Source organism: Lacerta agilis, chromosome 6, assembly GCF_009819535.1.
Source record: "Lacerta agilis isolate rLacAgi1 chromosome 6, rLacAgi1.pri, whole genome shotgun sequence".
In the NCBI taxonomy this organism is placed as follows: Eukaryota; Metazoa; Chordata; class Lepidosauria; order Squamata; family Lacertidae; genus Lacerta; species Lacerta agilis.
The window spans coordinates 35,010,802-35,027,392 of NC_046317.1; the positions used below are offsets into that span (position 1 = coordinate 35,010,802).

At 38.7% G+C, this 16,591-nt stretch overlaps 1 protein-coding gene across 5 annotated transcripts in view; it reads right to left on the bottom strand.

Moving 5' to 3' along the window:
• Nucleotides 1–1,154: 1,154 nt before the first annotated feature.
• Nucleotides 1,155–16,591, bottom strand: part of ALG6 (ALG6 alpha-1,3-glucosyltransferase) — a 28,659-nt gene continuing 13,222 nt past the window's right edge. For all 5 annotated transcript variants that reach the window (XM_033151912.1, XM_033151910.1, XM_033151908.1 and 2 more), the window contains 10 exons: nt 12,911–12,993; nt 11,428–11,492; nt 10,226–10,411; nt 9,571–9,706; nt 7,770–7,855; nt 7,043–7,127; nt 4,900–4,970; nt 2,992–3,060; nt 2,657–2,855; nt 1,155–1,709 (listed from right to left, as the gene is read on the bottom strand). In XM_033151912.1, the coding sequence (XP_033007803.1) occupies nt 1,512–1,709; nt 2,657–2,855; nt 2,992–3,060; nt 4,900–4,970; nt 7,043–7,127; nt 7,770–7,855; nt 9,571–9,706; nt 10,226–10,411; nt 11,428–11,492; nt 12,911–12,993 (1,178 nt within the window). In that variant the 3' untranslated portion in view covers nt 1,155–1,511. The remainder of the gene's footprint in view (nt 1,710–2,656; nt 2,856–2,991; nt 3,061–4,899; nt 4,971–7,042; nt 7,128–7,769; nt 7,856–9,570; nt 9,707–10,225; nt 10,412–11,427; nt 11,493–12,910; nt 12,994–16,591) is intronic.

Consider the following 16,591-nt stretch of genomic DNA (forward strand, 5'->3'; position numbering starts at 1 on the left):
GGGGAAGGACATCATTAGCATTTGTTTGCATAATAGATTGTAACTGTGCGTGTAGAATTTTGGTTTCCTGGCACAAGATACTAGGCAGCTTGAGCTTTGCAAAGAGCTACATTCAGATTATGTTGCATTTTGTATGGCAGCAAAGCAAAACATGTACTTGCAAACTGAAAATCTGTATCAGAAATATGCAGTACCACTTTATCCCATTTTGAGGGCTTTGTCTTATGGCTGTACATGTTTTCAGAACAGCAGAAAGGAATAAATTTGGGTGGAGCTGACATGCAATAGAAGCATGTGAGGATAAGTGTATATTGTCTTGTTGAATAAGGTACTAAAATATGGCAACAAATCAAATTAAATCAGAGGCTAGTTGAATTTTGTATTTAAAATGAATACTCAAAGTCAATCTGTATTGAATATAAGACTTTGTCTAGGAACAATGAACTACTTGTTCATGTCCATGATGAAGATGTGTCATATACAGCAAAAATATCAAGTCTTCCTAAGTGGCTGCTAGAAATTGGTCTAATTCTTTATACGCCATGTACTTTTGTCAGTGCAGGCAGATGGCATAGAGACAACCATCAAGCACCAAAGAATTCCAAATGGATTTGAATTCTTGCAATAACTTCATTTTAAAAAACCCAACAATATTTGAGTTGCAGGCTATTAAAGGTCAAGACTATTACAAGAGAGTGCTACAGAAAAAGAACTTCGCACAATTTAAGTTCTTCGTGATCTGCTGCGTTAGAATTATAATCTATATGACTAAAAATGCTATTTTGGCTATAAAATTTGCATATTGCTGGGAGGTTTACATGTTGATGTACATTAAAAATAATGTTGGCCACAACAGCGCCTTGGAACTCTTGTTATGGACTTTTAGCTAGTATAAAGGTTAATACTGAAATAAGACTGTCATGGAAGCATGAACCATGACACTGAGTCATGAATATTAGTTCAGTGGCCTTGATGATTTTAAGCATATCATAGAGAATAGTGAAATATTGTACAAGGCAGCTTAATGTATGTAATCAAATAGGCTAGAAGAGACAGTGTTTAGTAGCAACAGACAAGATACGCTGTAAAATATGGTTCTGCATCCCCAACACATTTCATTTGAAGTGCATTATACTGAAACTCATACTATTAAATTAATTTGGAAATTTTATTCAAAATAAGCCAGTAAAGGTGGTCAAAATATTACTTAGTTGTTTTCAAGGTAACAGTAGCTTTCCATCTTCAACAAATAATCAAGTATGATGTTTCCCTTTTATTGCATACAGAGGACAAAGAGTCCATTTCAAACCTCTCTTAATAATGGCTATTCACATTCCTGAAACAGCACAAATTGACATGTAAACATTTTTGTGTGGCTTTCCCCAGCAAATACATAAAATAAGAAAGCAATTTATACCTCACATTACATATGATTTAAGACATAGTTCTATGAAAATATTAAAAGGTTTTCCCTGGCTTTAGTCATTAGTTTTGCGGGTTGGCACTTTGACCTAATTGGCTTTTTTCTGATTTCGGCTATCTCTTGATTCCCATATTGCAATGACATTAAAATATAGCAAGAAGAATAGAAAGTGCAAGCAGGATACAGCAGAGACAGCTAGAGGAAATAAATCTGGTAGCCTTTGTGGAGGATCCAATGTAGCACTCATTAAAGTCAGGATGCCCATCAGAGTTATTGAGACAAGGAACTGAAAGGAGAGAGAAAAGGTACACTGGTTATCACTGATTTACAATGTCCAATAAGTCGTTTCATTGCTTAGGTGCTCTGTTTTCATCATCCTTATGGAAGATATTTCAGAAAATACAATGTGTCTCTAATGTGACATGTTATGTACCAATTGCCAGGGTTGATGCAAACATGGTCATGTTGTCCATATTAGGATGCCGAATCTAACCATAACTTTAGTGTGAGATGAACAAGCCCAAATGCACTGGAGCAAACTTCCTACTCACATCATTCCCTCTCCTCTTTTCTTGATGCTTGTTTCAAACAACTGTAATTAATGTTAACCACAGTTGGTTGGTTTGAACATAATAGGCAAACTGCAGGGGGGAGGGCTGTTTTGTTTTTAAGTGCAAGACAAAGGCATGCAGTAGCTTCTTCATGCCACACTAAAAGTGTCAGATGCTGCCCCAGATAACTGCTTAAAAAGTTCCAGGACTGCAAGAAGATCAAATCTATCCATTCTTAAGGAAATCAGCCCTGAATGCTCACTGGAAGGAAAGATCCTGAAGCTGAGGCTCCAATACTTTGGCCACCTCATGAGAAGAGAAGACTCCCTGGAAAAGACCCTGATGTTGGGAAAGATGGAGAAGGGGACGACAGAGGATGAGATGGTTGGACAGTGTTCTTGAAGCTACCAACATGAGTCTGACCAAACTGCGGGAGGCAGTGAAGGATAGGCATGCCTGGCGTGCTCTGGTCCATGGAGTCACGAAGAGTCGGACACGACTAAACAACAAATTTTCTTCACCAGCAGCATCTGCATAGAGTGGGAATCATGGCAGCAGTGCGACTGGGGACGTTGGCAACTATACAGTGGCTTATGTTTAAAACACATAACCAAAAGGAAAGCATCTACCTCTTAAGAGAAATCAGTGCACAAAAGACAAGGTTTTTGTAAGAGTTACTTACTGAACTCCTAATAATCTTTGAGAACGTTCTGAACCATGGAATGCATCGTCTAATGGAAGTGGGGAAAATTTTTAGCTGCATATTGTCTTCAGAAGTATTTTCAAATATTGAAAAAGAAGTTGCGCACACTGTGAGAAAGGCCAGTGTTGTCGCAATATATGGCAGGAGCAGGCCATCCTTCAGGAGAAGGGGGAGCATGCTGTGGAGAAAGAAACAAATTAGTTCATGCCCTGTCATGGTTATTTGCCCAACAACAGATAAGGGGGTGGGGGTGGGGAGTCCTCAATAAACTCAAGTTAGAATTATTTAGAAATACTAATATTCAAACTACTCACCTGAAGGTTGAAACAAGTAGAAACCATGTAGACATAAAAGGAATTTCATGTATAACTAAGCAGACGGGTCTATGGGGAAAAGCAAATAAAACCTACATAAACATTGTCAAGGTAACATTTCAATAATAATTATAATTATTATTATTATAATAATAATTTATTTGTACCCCGCCCATCTGGCTGGGTCTCCCCGACTACTCTGGGCAGCTTCCAACAAATATTAAAATACATTAGAGTATCATAGATTAAAAACTTCCCTAAACAGGGCTGCCTTCAGGTATTTTCTAAATGTCAGGTAGTTGTTTATCTCTTTGACCTCTGATGGGAGGGCGTTCCACAGGGCAGGTGCCACTACTGAGAAGGCCCTCTGCCTGGTTCCCTGTAGCTTTGCTTCTCGCAGTGAGGGAACAGCCAGAAGGCCCCTGGTGCTGGATCTCAGTGTCCAGGCTGAACGATGGGGATGGAGACGCTCCTTCAGGTATACAGGACCGAGGCCGTTTAGGGCTTTAAAGGTCAGCACCAACACTTTGAATTGTACTCGGAAACATACTAGGAGCCAACGTAGATCTCTCAGGACCGGTGTTATGTGTTCCCGGCGGCCACTCCCAGTCACCAGTCTAGCTGCCACATTCTGGATTAATTGCAGTTTCCGAGTCACCTTCAAAGGTAGCACCACATAGAGCACATTGCAGTAGTCCAAGTGGGAGATAACCAGAGCATGCACCACTCTGGCAAGACAGTCTGCGGGCAGGTAGGGTCTCAGCCTGCATACCAGATGGAGCTGGTAGACAGCCGTCCTGGACACAGAATTAACCTGCGCCTCCATGGACAGCTGTGAGTCCAAAATGACTCCCAGGCTGCACACCTGGTCCTTCAGGGGCACAGTTACCCCATTCAGGACCAAGGAGTCCCCCACACCCACCCGCCCCCTATCCCCCAAAAACAGTACTTCTGTCTTGTCAGGATTCAACCTCAATAAGTTAGCCGCCATCCATCTTCCAACCGCCTCCAGGTACTTAGTTGACAGCGGAGCTGCTACATCATAGTTTCACATTATTTTTTATTTTAACAAAAGTGACGCAAAGCAACAGTAAGGGGCATTCATTTAGAATACAGACCACCGGCACATTAATACATAATACATAACAATAATGGCCAAGCAGCCCATTAGGGCAACAGAGTAAAATAAATTGCACGTGGAGATGGTTTATGCACCTTCCTATTGGGATAAGTGAAGTGTTAACACCACTTACTATTCTTACAATCATGTATAGCCTGAGTCTTGCTCGGATTCATTTCAGCTGAAGCATGTAGCACTGCACCATGGTTTAACATTCTGGGCAAACAGACCTACAGATGCAAAAACTGCTCTTCGGTCCCAAGTAAATCCCAAAATCTCAGATTTGACATTACTGTGATATAGGAACCTGGCTCTACGGTTCCTGCTGAGCATGTGACTTCAGTGCATGTTCAGCATCTTATGAACTTTGCAAAAGCCATCTCTGAAGCATGTGGACCAATTTTAGAGCTGTCACTTTTTCCACTTCCCCACACTTTTCCTACTTCCCAAGTCTACTTCTTACATGATGGGTGTAAAAAGAAAAGAGGATGGAAGACAACAATGCATTCTAAAATATTTAGCTTTTCAGAAGTAAGACATAGAGGGTACCTCCTTTGGCCAGGTATACTAAATACCCTTTCATGCACCCTGGGCAAAGGGAATGTTATTTGGTTGAACCAATTCTCTTGTGCTTCAGCACATTCAAGATGTACCCTTGCATAGGTGCTGGAGCCCTATTCTAGATCAGATCCCATTATCAACTTCATCAGATGTGCTGTTTATTTACTTCCCATTTCAACAGATAATTAATGGTGCAATATATTTTTCAAGCGGAAAATACAACTTACATTGAAACTAGAAGAATAGATTTTTCATGCACTTGGAATGAGAACAGGAAGAAGGATAATGCACAGCTAACCTGTTAAAAACAAAGTTAACAAGTGTTAACATGTTTATATTTCCATTGACAGGAATGTGTAGAGGATGCTTTTGCTATTCAGAAACAGCTTACATGTATCCATAGAAGCAGGCTTTCCCAACATGGTGTTCTCCAGATGTTTGGACTACAATTCTCATTGCCAATGGTGAGGGTTGATGGGAGCTGTAGCCCAGCAATATCTGGAGAGCATCAGGTCACAGGATTCTGCTTGAAATTTCACTATGCTTAAGACCACTTTTCTTTATTTTCAAGTACATTTAAAATGGGCATGTTACCATAACTAAGTGTACGGAATAAACACAACATTCGAGAGAAACACACAGTTCCTTTGTAAAGTTATTGCAATAATTACTGTTATTTTTTACAAGTAATATTGATCTGGAAAAAAGCAAAAGAGGAAGACGTGAACGCTCATCCATAAAAGCCTTTTTTCAGTGGTGGAACTTGAGGTCTCAAATTTCAGTGGCGGCCTGTGCAACACAAAAAATTATCCCCCACCCTGCCTTCCATTCTACATTATTGTAGAATGTGACGCACACAGGACTCTGTGCCCTGTGTGGCTGGACCAGTCACACTTCCTTAAATCCACCTCTGCTTTTTTGTGTGGTTAAAGTATTTTGAAGAAAAATCATAGAACAAAAAATTAAAGGCATTTCCCTTCAGCAATCTGAAGAATACCACTTACGTATTGCAGGAGGACTGCTATAATCGTGTTCTGTTAAAAGTGTTTGAAGTAACTTTTAAGAAATACAAAGTAGCACAGCGGAGTAACTTTACTGATCCTTTTAAAAGTACTGTGTGACTATTTAGGCAAAGCTTCAGCATGCAATGACAGATAAACTTCAAAATTTAAATAACGGAGACAAGGGTGGCTGTTTATCAGAGATTATTAACATAAAGCATGGGTCAAAAAAGAACACTGAACAGTGACAAGGATTCAGAATAGCCCTGGCTACCTTCTCCAAGCCTGAAATATTAAGTCATCTGATTTATGAGTCTTATTGGGCAATTTGGACCAACAGGCCTGCTAATGGGATTGCAGTTGTTAGGCTACCACATAAATGTTTAATTAATGAGGCTTCCTCATTCCCAGGAGGTGGAGTTGGTTTTCCTTAATCTAGATTAATGTGTAACGATCCATGTGACATGAACAGATGAATTCCACTGCCAAAATAACTTTTTAAGTGTGCAACCTTGCACAAGTAGCATGACTGATCATGTCAGGTCAGATCATCAGGTCTGATCTTGTTGAGATTCCTGCATTGCACGGGGTTGGACTGGATGATCCTTGGGACCCTTTCCAACCTTACAATTCTATGATTATATAATTCTATGGTGAGAGGTTAGGAGTTGCGGTTCCAAGTTGGTCAGGAAATACCTAGCGACTTTAGGTAAGTTAGAAGTCTTCAGAACCAGATAAATTGCATCATAAGCTTTTAAACAAATTTGTTCTCTGCTGTCCCAAAGGGCAGAACAAGGGTGAAATAAGCATAACTTACAGGAGGATAGACTTCAGAAGTTTCTCAATAGAACCAATTACCTTGAGAGTAGTGGGTTCCCCTCACTAGAGGAATTCATGCAGAGGCTAGACAGTCATCTACCAGGGTGACATTGCTCCAGATTTCCTGCATTGGCCAAATGGTCTATATAGCAATTTCTGTGCATATTTTGCCACCTCATCCGAATTTCCATTCTATGATATATTTTCATCCTATATATGATTGTGTGTGCATGCATATGTACATATGTATTTGTGGGAGCAAAGCAATAAGCTTTCTGGCGTATGGATGATTCCAACTTCATAATCTGTTTCTAGAGCATCATGTTTTGGTGTGCAAACAAGAATAATGAGTAGTCGGACTGGTCTGAGATACAGCACCTATGGTCACTTAAAATGGCCAGGTTTTTGCTTTCTTGTTGGAAGAGATCATATGGTGCATGTATATGTTGTTCTATGAAACTGAACAGAGTGTGGAGAAAGATATTTGTTTCTATTATAAAACATACAAACGTTATATATTTTTTAAAAAAAAAGTTCATTAAACACTTACCAAAGCATATTTAAATCCTTTGATAGAAGGCTGCAGAGTTAGTTTTATGCAACTGGGAAGTGCAGTCAGGAATGTTAAGGCAAAGCTGAACATAAAATAATGTATTAAAAATGGATTCACCTTCTTAAAACTATGGATCAAACCTGATTTTTTTTATACCTGCACTAGAATAATAATAATAATAAGGTTCCTGTTTTGAATTTCCTATTTTTAAACTCACAAATTAAACAAGCAGAAAACACCCACAGGACACTACTAACTGTTTGAAGTCAACTCTGTTTCCATGCAGATGGTTGAACCAGTGCCAGAATCTGACATTTAATTTATTTATTATTTAAATATATATATAACCTGTCCTTCATCAATACAGATTTGAGAGTAAGGTACAGAACACAAAATGAAATAAACACCAACCAACCAAATCATAAAACAAACAATAAATTGTAAAAGAAACAATCAAAGCAGCTAGAAAAAACAAAACAAGTTAAATAGCAATCAACTTGCAAAACTTAAAATGCCTGGGCAGATATAAGTCTTCAGCTGGCATTGAAATGATAACAATGTTGGCACTACTCATAACCATAAGGGGAGGGCATTCCACAGACGTGGGAACCACCATAGAGGGGGCAATATTATTACATTGTTTTAAAATACTATCTTGTGATCCTACCAACATTGTAACATAATTCAGACTTGAAAGTTGCTATGGACTTCTATTCTTACTTACCTTAGTTTAAGTTGGGTTTCTGCTGCCAGCACTGCCTTTACTTTGAAAAAAACACTTACGGTGCACCAAACATTGGCCACTTTATCCTGAGAAGATATTTAAAGTGTTGCATTATTTTTTGTTGATGGGCCTTATTTATACATTGAATGGCAGGGATCTTTTTGCATGGATGTATATTTGATGCCGAGATTAAATGTATCTGCGTGACCTTGGTTCAAAATAGTGGACAATGTCATTTTGATTAAAACAAGCCTTTAATTAACAGAGAAGTACATTACTGAGTACAAGAGCCAGAGCTTGTGTTAGAAAAATCTCTTATAACAATACTATAGCATATTAAGTAAGATAAATTTGATTATTATTATTTTGCAAATGTGAAGCCACACTGTATTCTGCCACATTCTGCTACTAGAACATATTTAGCTCTGCTTGCTAGTTGCTAGCAATGACAGAGTTAACCCTAATAAATCAAGAAGTCTAAAGACATTAGCAGTTGTGCTAGGATCACTTTCCAAATTAAATTTGTAACCACACAGCTAGCATGCTCATGAAACTCATCCCTAAACAGCTGCTTGAATCACAGCTGTGTAGACATAACAGCAAGAAAGCTACTACCAACAACTGAGACATCCCTCCTTGTTCACTTACAAGTGTACAGAACACACACTGCAAATCTGCTGAAGGTGACAAGTGCCTGGCAGCACCCACAAACATATAAGATGCCTGTTTAATAGCCAGAGAAGTTTTACAACTATCAGCACTTGCAGGCATCTCTGTAAATGGGAACCAATTCAAAGAACCTGTCCCAGGCAACCCAGTATAAACTTACCGTGCACTGCTTACGTAGACAGTTTCTCAGTTTATCCAGATTAATATCCAAATCAGTCACTCCTCTGCTCAGCTCAGAAAACATTTCAGCTAACATTAGATCAAAAATCCCTGAGCTATCCTGGATAAAATCGTGTGAAGTTTCTTCATTATAAAACATGGGCTTACATCAGTGAAACCTAGCAATGTGTATCAAAAAAACACATATCCTGCCTCCCTAAAAATACACATGTAAACCCACCAAATTACTTGACAGTTCTTTGGCCTGTGAATTTCTATATACCTCACACTTCGTGTAAAATGTCAACATACAAGTGATCCTAAATTTTTCTACCAATGTGCCAGCACCACTACCAGGGATGTTAATGGTTTTCAGAAGTAAGTCCACTGTTGAGTTGTATCACTATTTCTCACCCTCTCTCTGGTGCAAACCACTTAATAGATGTCATATCTGTAATAAAATCATATACTTTATGCTCAACACCTTTAGGCCTTACTTTAGCAAAGCAAGATGGCACTTTCCAACACAGCAAATCAGGAATCTCAAAGCCTTCTAAAGCATGTAACATTTTAGCATCAATCCAATGACTATTTTAGAACAGTAAAAAAAGAGAATCCAGTATGTATTCATTTTTTAGATCCTCTAGATAAGATTGAGCAAGGACGCTGTTAATTACTATGGAATCTAGTCAAACGGAAAAATGTACGTCTGAGCTATAGATCTGACGATGGGATAAATGTTGTCTACTCATATAATATCCTGGAAGATGCCAGCTGAGCTAGGGGTTAAACGCTGGATTAAATAACTGGCAAGAAATGACGGTCAGAGAAGCCAGATCATATTACTAGCCTTCTGGTGTATCTTCCACATGAAATCCCTAAGGGTCAAAGTGAAGGTTTCTCAAGGGAGCTAAAAATATAAAACATTTACAAGAAGCTTATAAGGGGGCAGGGCAGGGAAGATGAGGCATACCTCGAACAAACCTCGATCAACTGGAAAGAGCCTTCTGAACACTTGCAAAATTTGTTCAACGTCTGTACAAAACGGGAGCCAACAGAGAGCAAAAGAAACACCTACGGTAAACCCCAGTTTCATTAACAGTAACAGCCTGTAAGAAAAAAATTAAAAATAATCCAAGCCCTGAAGAAGAAGTGCTCATATGAAAGAAGATAGTAATGTTTGTGTGCTCTCAAACATATAGCTGACTTAAAAGTACCGTGCATAATGACAGACATTAAATAACCTAATGTGAGACAGCTAACAGGAGAAGAGATCAGGGATAAGAAAACTGTTAAATGTTAAAAGAGATATGCTAAACTCTTATCTTCTAAATCTGGGTGTCCATTTGTGACCTGTGCTTAACTAATGACAGGTGTTGAAGAGAAAAGATAGTCGTGTGTATTTTGATACACTATGGACACTCTTAAAACTATTTAGTATGTTATTTAATGACTTAGGAGAAAATGTTCTTCTGGGGGAGGGGGGGGGAGTAAAGAATTATAATGACATGAATCCCTTCTCCAAAAGCTTAATCGAGAAATGAATGACATGCACAAATTCCCAAGGCAAGCCTGCCTAAGTGCATTCCAGGACCATTTTCTGGATGTCAACTTTAAAAGATACTCACCCCTTCCCCACCAGGCCTTTTTTGAAGCACTTTCCCAAGAGATAGCTGAAGAAGGGCAATGAATGGTACAGCTCCATTTGTTTGTAGTTTAGAGCCAAGCAGAATGCTATTGAGCCCAAGAGGTCCAAATCGTAAGACAGGCAAAGCACTCCCCACAAAGCAAATCCAAGGCTCACAGAATTATATATGTTTTTAATGTTAAGGACAAAACAGATTTAAAAAGTTGTTATAAAGGAAATACTTCAGAGGGTCTCCTCTTGCCACCATTACTGATTGCCCATGCCATAAATTCAATCCTGTCGAAGTCTGAAGTCCCACTGGTTTCAATGGGAGAGATTTAAGCAATTTGTTTTGAGATTTAATTAATCTTCCAGTTGAAATAAATGTGACTTCAAAGTGTTTACCGGTGAGGAGATTTTGCCCTGAGCTCTCAAACACCAATATGAAATAACCTGAAGGAACGACATCATCTGTGTGTCTCTGTTCTGGCATTACCGGAAACTCAAAAGCAAGCAGAGCTGGGGAGCAGTTCCTACACTTCTCAAATAACATAAAACAAGGACCCTGAAATTTTGTAGTTTGCCCATACTGGCTGCAACCAGCATAATGATGTGCAAAGTACATTCCTTGAGGATGCACAACAGTGGATTGCCTCCACTGAACTGCATTTTGAGATAACGTCAGGTGACATCAATTTGTTATCTTTGCTGTTTAATCTCCGATGGCTGTTTCACACATACAACTTTTATTTCAGCCATATTGAGATAAATATGCCTATGTGAACTCACCTTCGGGTATTTATACCACACAATTCATACTGAACAAACATGTATCCACACATTCAGCATAAGAGAAGAAACCCAGATTACGCAATAACTGTAGTTTTAAATGTTTAGCTGCACCATTAATACCTAACAGCACAATCCTATGCATGTTTACCTTGGGAGTTAGCTGCTCTTGTGTTCAAATGTTGCTTATTCTGAGGTAAGCGTGCACAGGGCTGTATCCTTTATCTGTATCTTTTTCACTGCTCTTATAAACATCTTACGCTATGAACAGGGATTATTCCTCCCTATTCACATACTTCCCCTAAACCATTACATCCCTTGTTGCTCTAGAGCAAAGAGATTGGTGTTGGGTTAAGAGAATCCATTGAATTGGTAAAGTGTAAAGAGATGACATCACAGAATAGGCAAGGATACTGAAAATGTCCATAATCAATCAGAATGAGTCCTGGATAAAGCAGTATGCAGAGAGCACTAGAAATCTGGGAAAGAAAGACAGACATTCTACATTAAAAGAAACACAAATAAGCTAATTTAGTAATAAGTCATCACATACTAGAACAAGGGTGGTGAACTCTCAGGCTTGGGGGCCAAGTGCAGCCTCCAAGCCTCTCTATGTGGCCCTCAGGCCACACTTCTCAGCAGCCCTGGTCTACATCCTCATTAAGTATGTCTGTCTTGCTGGAATGAGGCTCTGAACTGTGATGGCGCTTGCTTACTTGACTTGAGGACAGATGGAAAAGGAGTGTGTGACTTCTGCAAGGCTGGAATGTAGTCCTACTTGTAATAATACAAAGGTAAGGGGCACACCCATTGCTCTTAAGCATTTTGCCTCTTGTCCTGCTCCCTACTGGTACACAGCCCAGGCTGCCCATGAAAAATGTTTTCATCCCCATGCAGCCTAGAAAGAGTATGTGACCGTAAACACATTTCACTTCTCCCAGCTGAAACAATGCATAGAAGGCAACAGAGAATCCACTGCATCATTTTACAAACATATCCTGTTCTACTTGCCAAAACTGTGATTCAGCTAGCTATTCGTGGCTATTAAAAGGGCCAGTCTAAATGTTAAATGTTGGATTCAAAAGCATGAGCTGAATTTATCCCCAGCACACACAAACATTTGACCACGGTAATATCTGTGACCTGCATTGGGAACATTGGAAGTGGGCAGGGGGCATCTAAAGTGCAAGTAAGGCTAAAAAGAAAGTCTCTTCCAATGTGAGCAGGTGCATCTGATGCAGAGGCTCTATGTGTCCTATCAACATCTGAGTGGCATTTGGAGGTGGCCTAGGAGAAGGCTTTTCCTGTGGTCATTACCAGATTGTTAACAGCCTACCCAGGGAGACCTTGGGCATTTTTAGTGGAAAAACAGGGCAAACGTATTTATAATGAAGGAAAGCAAGTCTACAATCCTATGCGATCTTACTTGGGACTAAATTCCACTGAAGTTAATGGGACCTACTTCTGAGTAAAAATGTAATTTGCATTATGCTGCATATTTTGTTTGTTTGTTTTTGCAATCCTTGTTTCTTAATTATACAAAAAAATGGTCAACATTACTTGCAATACATTTTGTTTTTGCAAAGCTTTCCAGTAACTGAGGTCAATGTAACATTATTAACTATAAAACGAACTAGCAATTTGTTCTATCAATTTTTGTTTGTTTTTGCAATCCTTGTTTCTTAATTATACAAAGAAATGGTCAAAATTTCTTGCAATACATTTTGTTTTTGCAAGGCTTTCCAGTAACTGAGGTCAATGTAACATTATTAACTATAAAACAAACTAGCAATTTGTGCTAACAATTTTATATACATCCTTGCCTTCCATTCTAGATGAAACGTTTTCATTGTAAGTCCAAAAAAGAAAAAGAAAAATACCGGTAAATCATACCAACCTTCCTCTTAGCTGAAGTCTCTTTTAAATAACAACAGTACAAGATTACTGCAGGTATGTAAACTAGCATATCAGCAACAAAAACTGAAACATAGAAAATATATATATGTATGAATCAAACTACTATTGTTTATTAGCCAACTGGGCTATTGATTATTCTGCTTCATATATTGTCTCCTAACTGTGACTATGCTATTATTCTTGGCCTTCCCCCATAACCATTTCCCCATCACCTGCATCTGACATATATTTGAATTATTTAAAATATCAAAAGCAGCCAAGATTAACTCTTACGTGCTATGGACACAATAATTCACTACACACATACAGTTCAACTAGACGTACCGGTAAGTCTGCACATACACTCAAAACTGATTTACGGATAATATCCTTTTCAAAGATTCTGTGGCCACAAGAAAATACGGGAATCATTACCATCGCCTTTCTACTGTGGTTGACAGATCCTCAACCTGAGATAGTGTCCAGTCTACACCTTTAAATCAGGGGTGAAGAATGCCTGGTCTGGGGCTGAATGCGGCCCTTCAGGCATCCTTATATGGCCCTCGGAACTCTCCCCAGGCCACATCCCTCACTGTCCCTTCTTCATGCCCCAAGTGCTTTTGTCTGGCTGGAATGTGTCCCTGAATTCTATTGCTTGTCTAGATAGAACACAGAGAAAAGTGAGAAACAGAAAAAACTAAGCTACTGTACAAAGGTAAGAATTACCTTCACAACTTTCCCACTTTTGCCTCTGGCCCTGCCCACAACTGGCCCTTGAAACCTAAATGCATCCCTGATTTTTTAAATGCTTTAAGGTGCTGAACAAGGACACAGTCAATACGTCTCTCACTCTGGTCTTCCTTTACCACTCCTTTTCCCCTGCCTGCAGTATGGTAAAACTGGACTCCTTGTGCGGTAGGTAGGGGGAAAGGTATGTAAAGGAATCAATGGGGGAAACAACATAGAAGCTGTATCATCTCTTAGTGCTTGAGCTTCTAAGTGTAGAAACACCATCTCCAATCGAGCCCCCGGCAAGCCTCATTTTCATACAGTAATGATATGTGATTCAAGGAGCTACCTTAAAGCAGTTAATTATTTTTTGGAGTCATGTCTTGTATATAAGGCATGAGCAGTTTCTGGGATTACTATTTTAAACATAAGTCATAATACTGTCAATATGGTAATATCAGAAACCAGCTAGCCTCAAGGCTAGGAAAACTCTACAAAATTTGATCCAGTGGCATCATAGGGCTGGTAATCACAGCTGATAATAAGTTCTCATAAAACCAAGTGCTTCCTTCAGAAATGCTACCAAAGAGGTATAGCTGCAAGAAGATCAGCCCAATGCCACTCTTTTCATTGAAATCTGCTTAAAGGTTTTATGACATGTTTAAAATAGTAATCCCAGAAGCTGTTCAAGCCATATATACACGAGTTCAAAAAATGAACTGCTTGCAGGGCAGTTCCTTGTAGCAGTTCTGAAATCAAAATGGATTGCTTTCTTTCTTTTTCTGACTCACTTCATTCAGTTACATTCAAAGAATGCCAATAACTTCCCTAAATGTTTAAAATTAATCATTTATAATTAAAATGTCCTTGACAGAGTTAAAGCTGAACCCTTCAATCCTGCACACAGGCCACTTCAATTCCATTGAAGTCAATGAGATTAAAGAAGACTTAAGGATTGCAGCCCATGTGCTCAGAACCGTGTAAGACTAGAACCCCAAATTCCTAACGAGATGACAGAATATAACCTTGAATTTTTTTTAAGATATAGAGCAACTGAAATGATACCTTTATTTGCACCCATGATATTCCAAATGCTAGAAGAGAATGATTCGGAACTCTTCTTTAGATTACAGGATTTCAAAGCAAAACATTTTAGGGAATACACACACAAACACACCAGCCACCTGGAATATGATGCTGGGGTAGTATAAACCTAGTGGTTTGGAGAGCACTTTGCAACATGGGCATTTTTGAACAGAGACTACTGTTAACCATTTCAAGCCAACTGGAATTGCTGGTTGGTTATTTAGAAGTATTGCCTTGTCTCAGATGCTCTATACTATTTGTTCTGGAAGCCCAACACTAAAGAGTTATTCAGACAGAACAGTAAGCCATCCTGGTTCATGGGCAATGCCATAGTTCACCCATATTTTTTTTTGGGGGGGGGGGAATGGTAAACTATGGTGTGCCAGAAATGCGACAGTAAAGGTGGGGACCACAACACAATAAGGGACAAAATAGTGTCTGAGGCCAAGGCTCCTCAGGCTTCACTCATGAAATGCCACATCATGGTGTCTGAGCTATATGACTCCTATGGTTTTAATTTATTTGGCAGAATCTGTTATCTGTGCATGTGCTTCAGAAACATAGAATCTTCTAAAACATCTAAAACTAATGGTCAACATTTAACTGTATTGAATTTTGTAACCCTGGTGCACTCGTTTAATGGCAATTGTTAAAAAGAATGTCTATCCATTTTCTTAGTTTGTACATCAATGATTTGTCAAGCGTGTTGATTTGAACATTATTAAAGACCATTTCAAGGGTAATTTGGTTCTAGTGATTTTTAAAATATACCGGTAATCAATTACTAGAGACCAGATGGAAAGGTTTCTGGCCAATGCAAGAGGTGGTGTGGAGGAGTGTCTACTTCTGCCCAGGATAATCAGCAATAAGACAATGCTGACACGTCGTAAGAGATTTTTACAGGACTTCAGTCAATCCTGTGAAACAGAGGAAGACTGAATATAAGCTAATAAATGCATTGTCTGGGCTGCCTGATACGTTACTCTTGTGACAATGCTGTCCATGTTTTTCTTCACTGACCACCACGTGAACTATCAATTGATAGGCATCTGAGAATTATCATTGTTGTTATGCTCCATTTGGTTTAGCTGTAAAGGCAAATGAACACTGAACTTTATTTGTATATTGGAACTTTTTTTAAGCCTGGGAAAAGCTACTATATGATTCACAGCACCTATAAGCATTTGATTTTGAACGTGCATAATGACACCTTCTTCATTCCAGTGTTTCTTAAAAATATATAATTTCATTACTTCAGTATTAAAAATTCCTGAGCATGACAGCCCTTCCAACTGCTAAATTTAAAAACTAACAGAAAAGAACTATGAAATTCTTTTTTAAAAAAGGCAAGCATAGGCTATAGTAAATAACTGACATGAACTTCAGAGTGCTATCAAAACTTAACCTTATATAGTAGGAATTAGCAAAACTATTATGTCAAATAGGTAACTTGTCAATATACTGCCATTACTGTAGAATATTACTGTGTTACATTGTAGAACTAAGTTCATACAAGGCAGTTGGACATTATGGGTTTTTTTGTTTCTGTCTAACAAAAAACCCATAATGTCCAATTTCCAATAATATATAAAACCACAGATTAAAACAATTCACAGCCAGCAGCACACTGGCATATCTAAAGAATTAAAAACTATATTCTCCACAGATCATTAAATAGTTTAAGATTCAGCCCAGCATATCAACTAAAAGCAGCCCCAAATAGTTGGATTTTTGAGACCCATTTTAAAAAGTTTGAGCTAATGAAGCCAAGAAGCACATATCCCATAGGTATGAGATCACCACTGAAAAGTTTCTGTCTCTAATGCCCTTCAGTCTAATTTATCTGAAATATTGGGTCATGAGCAGT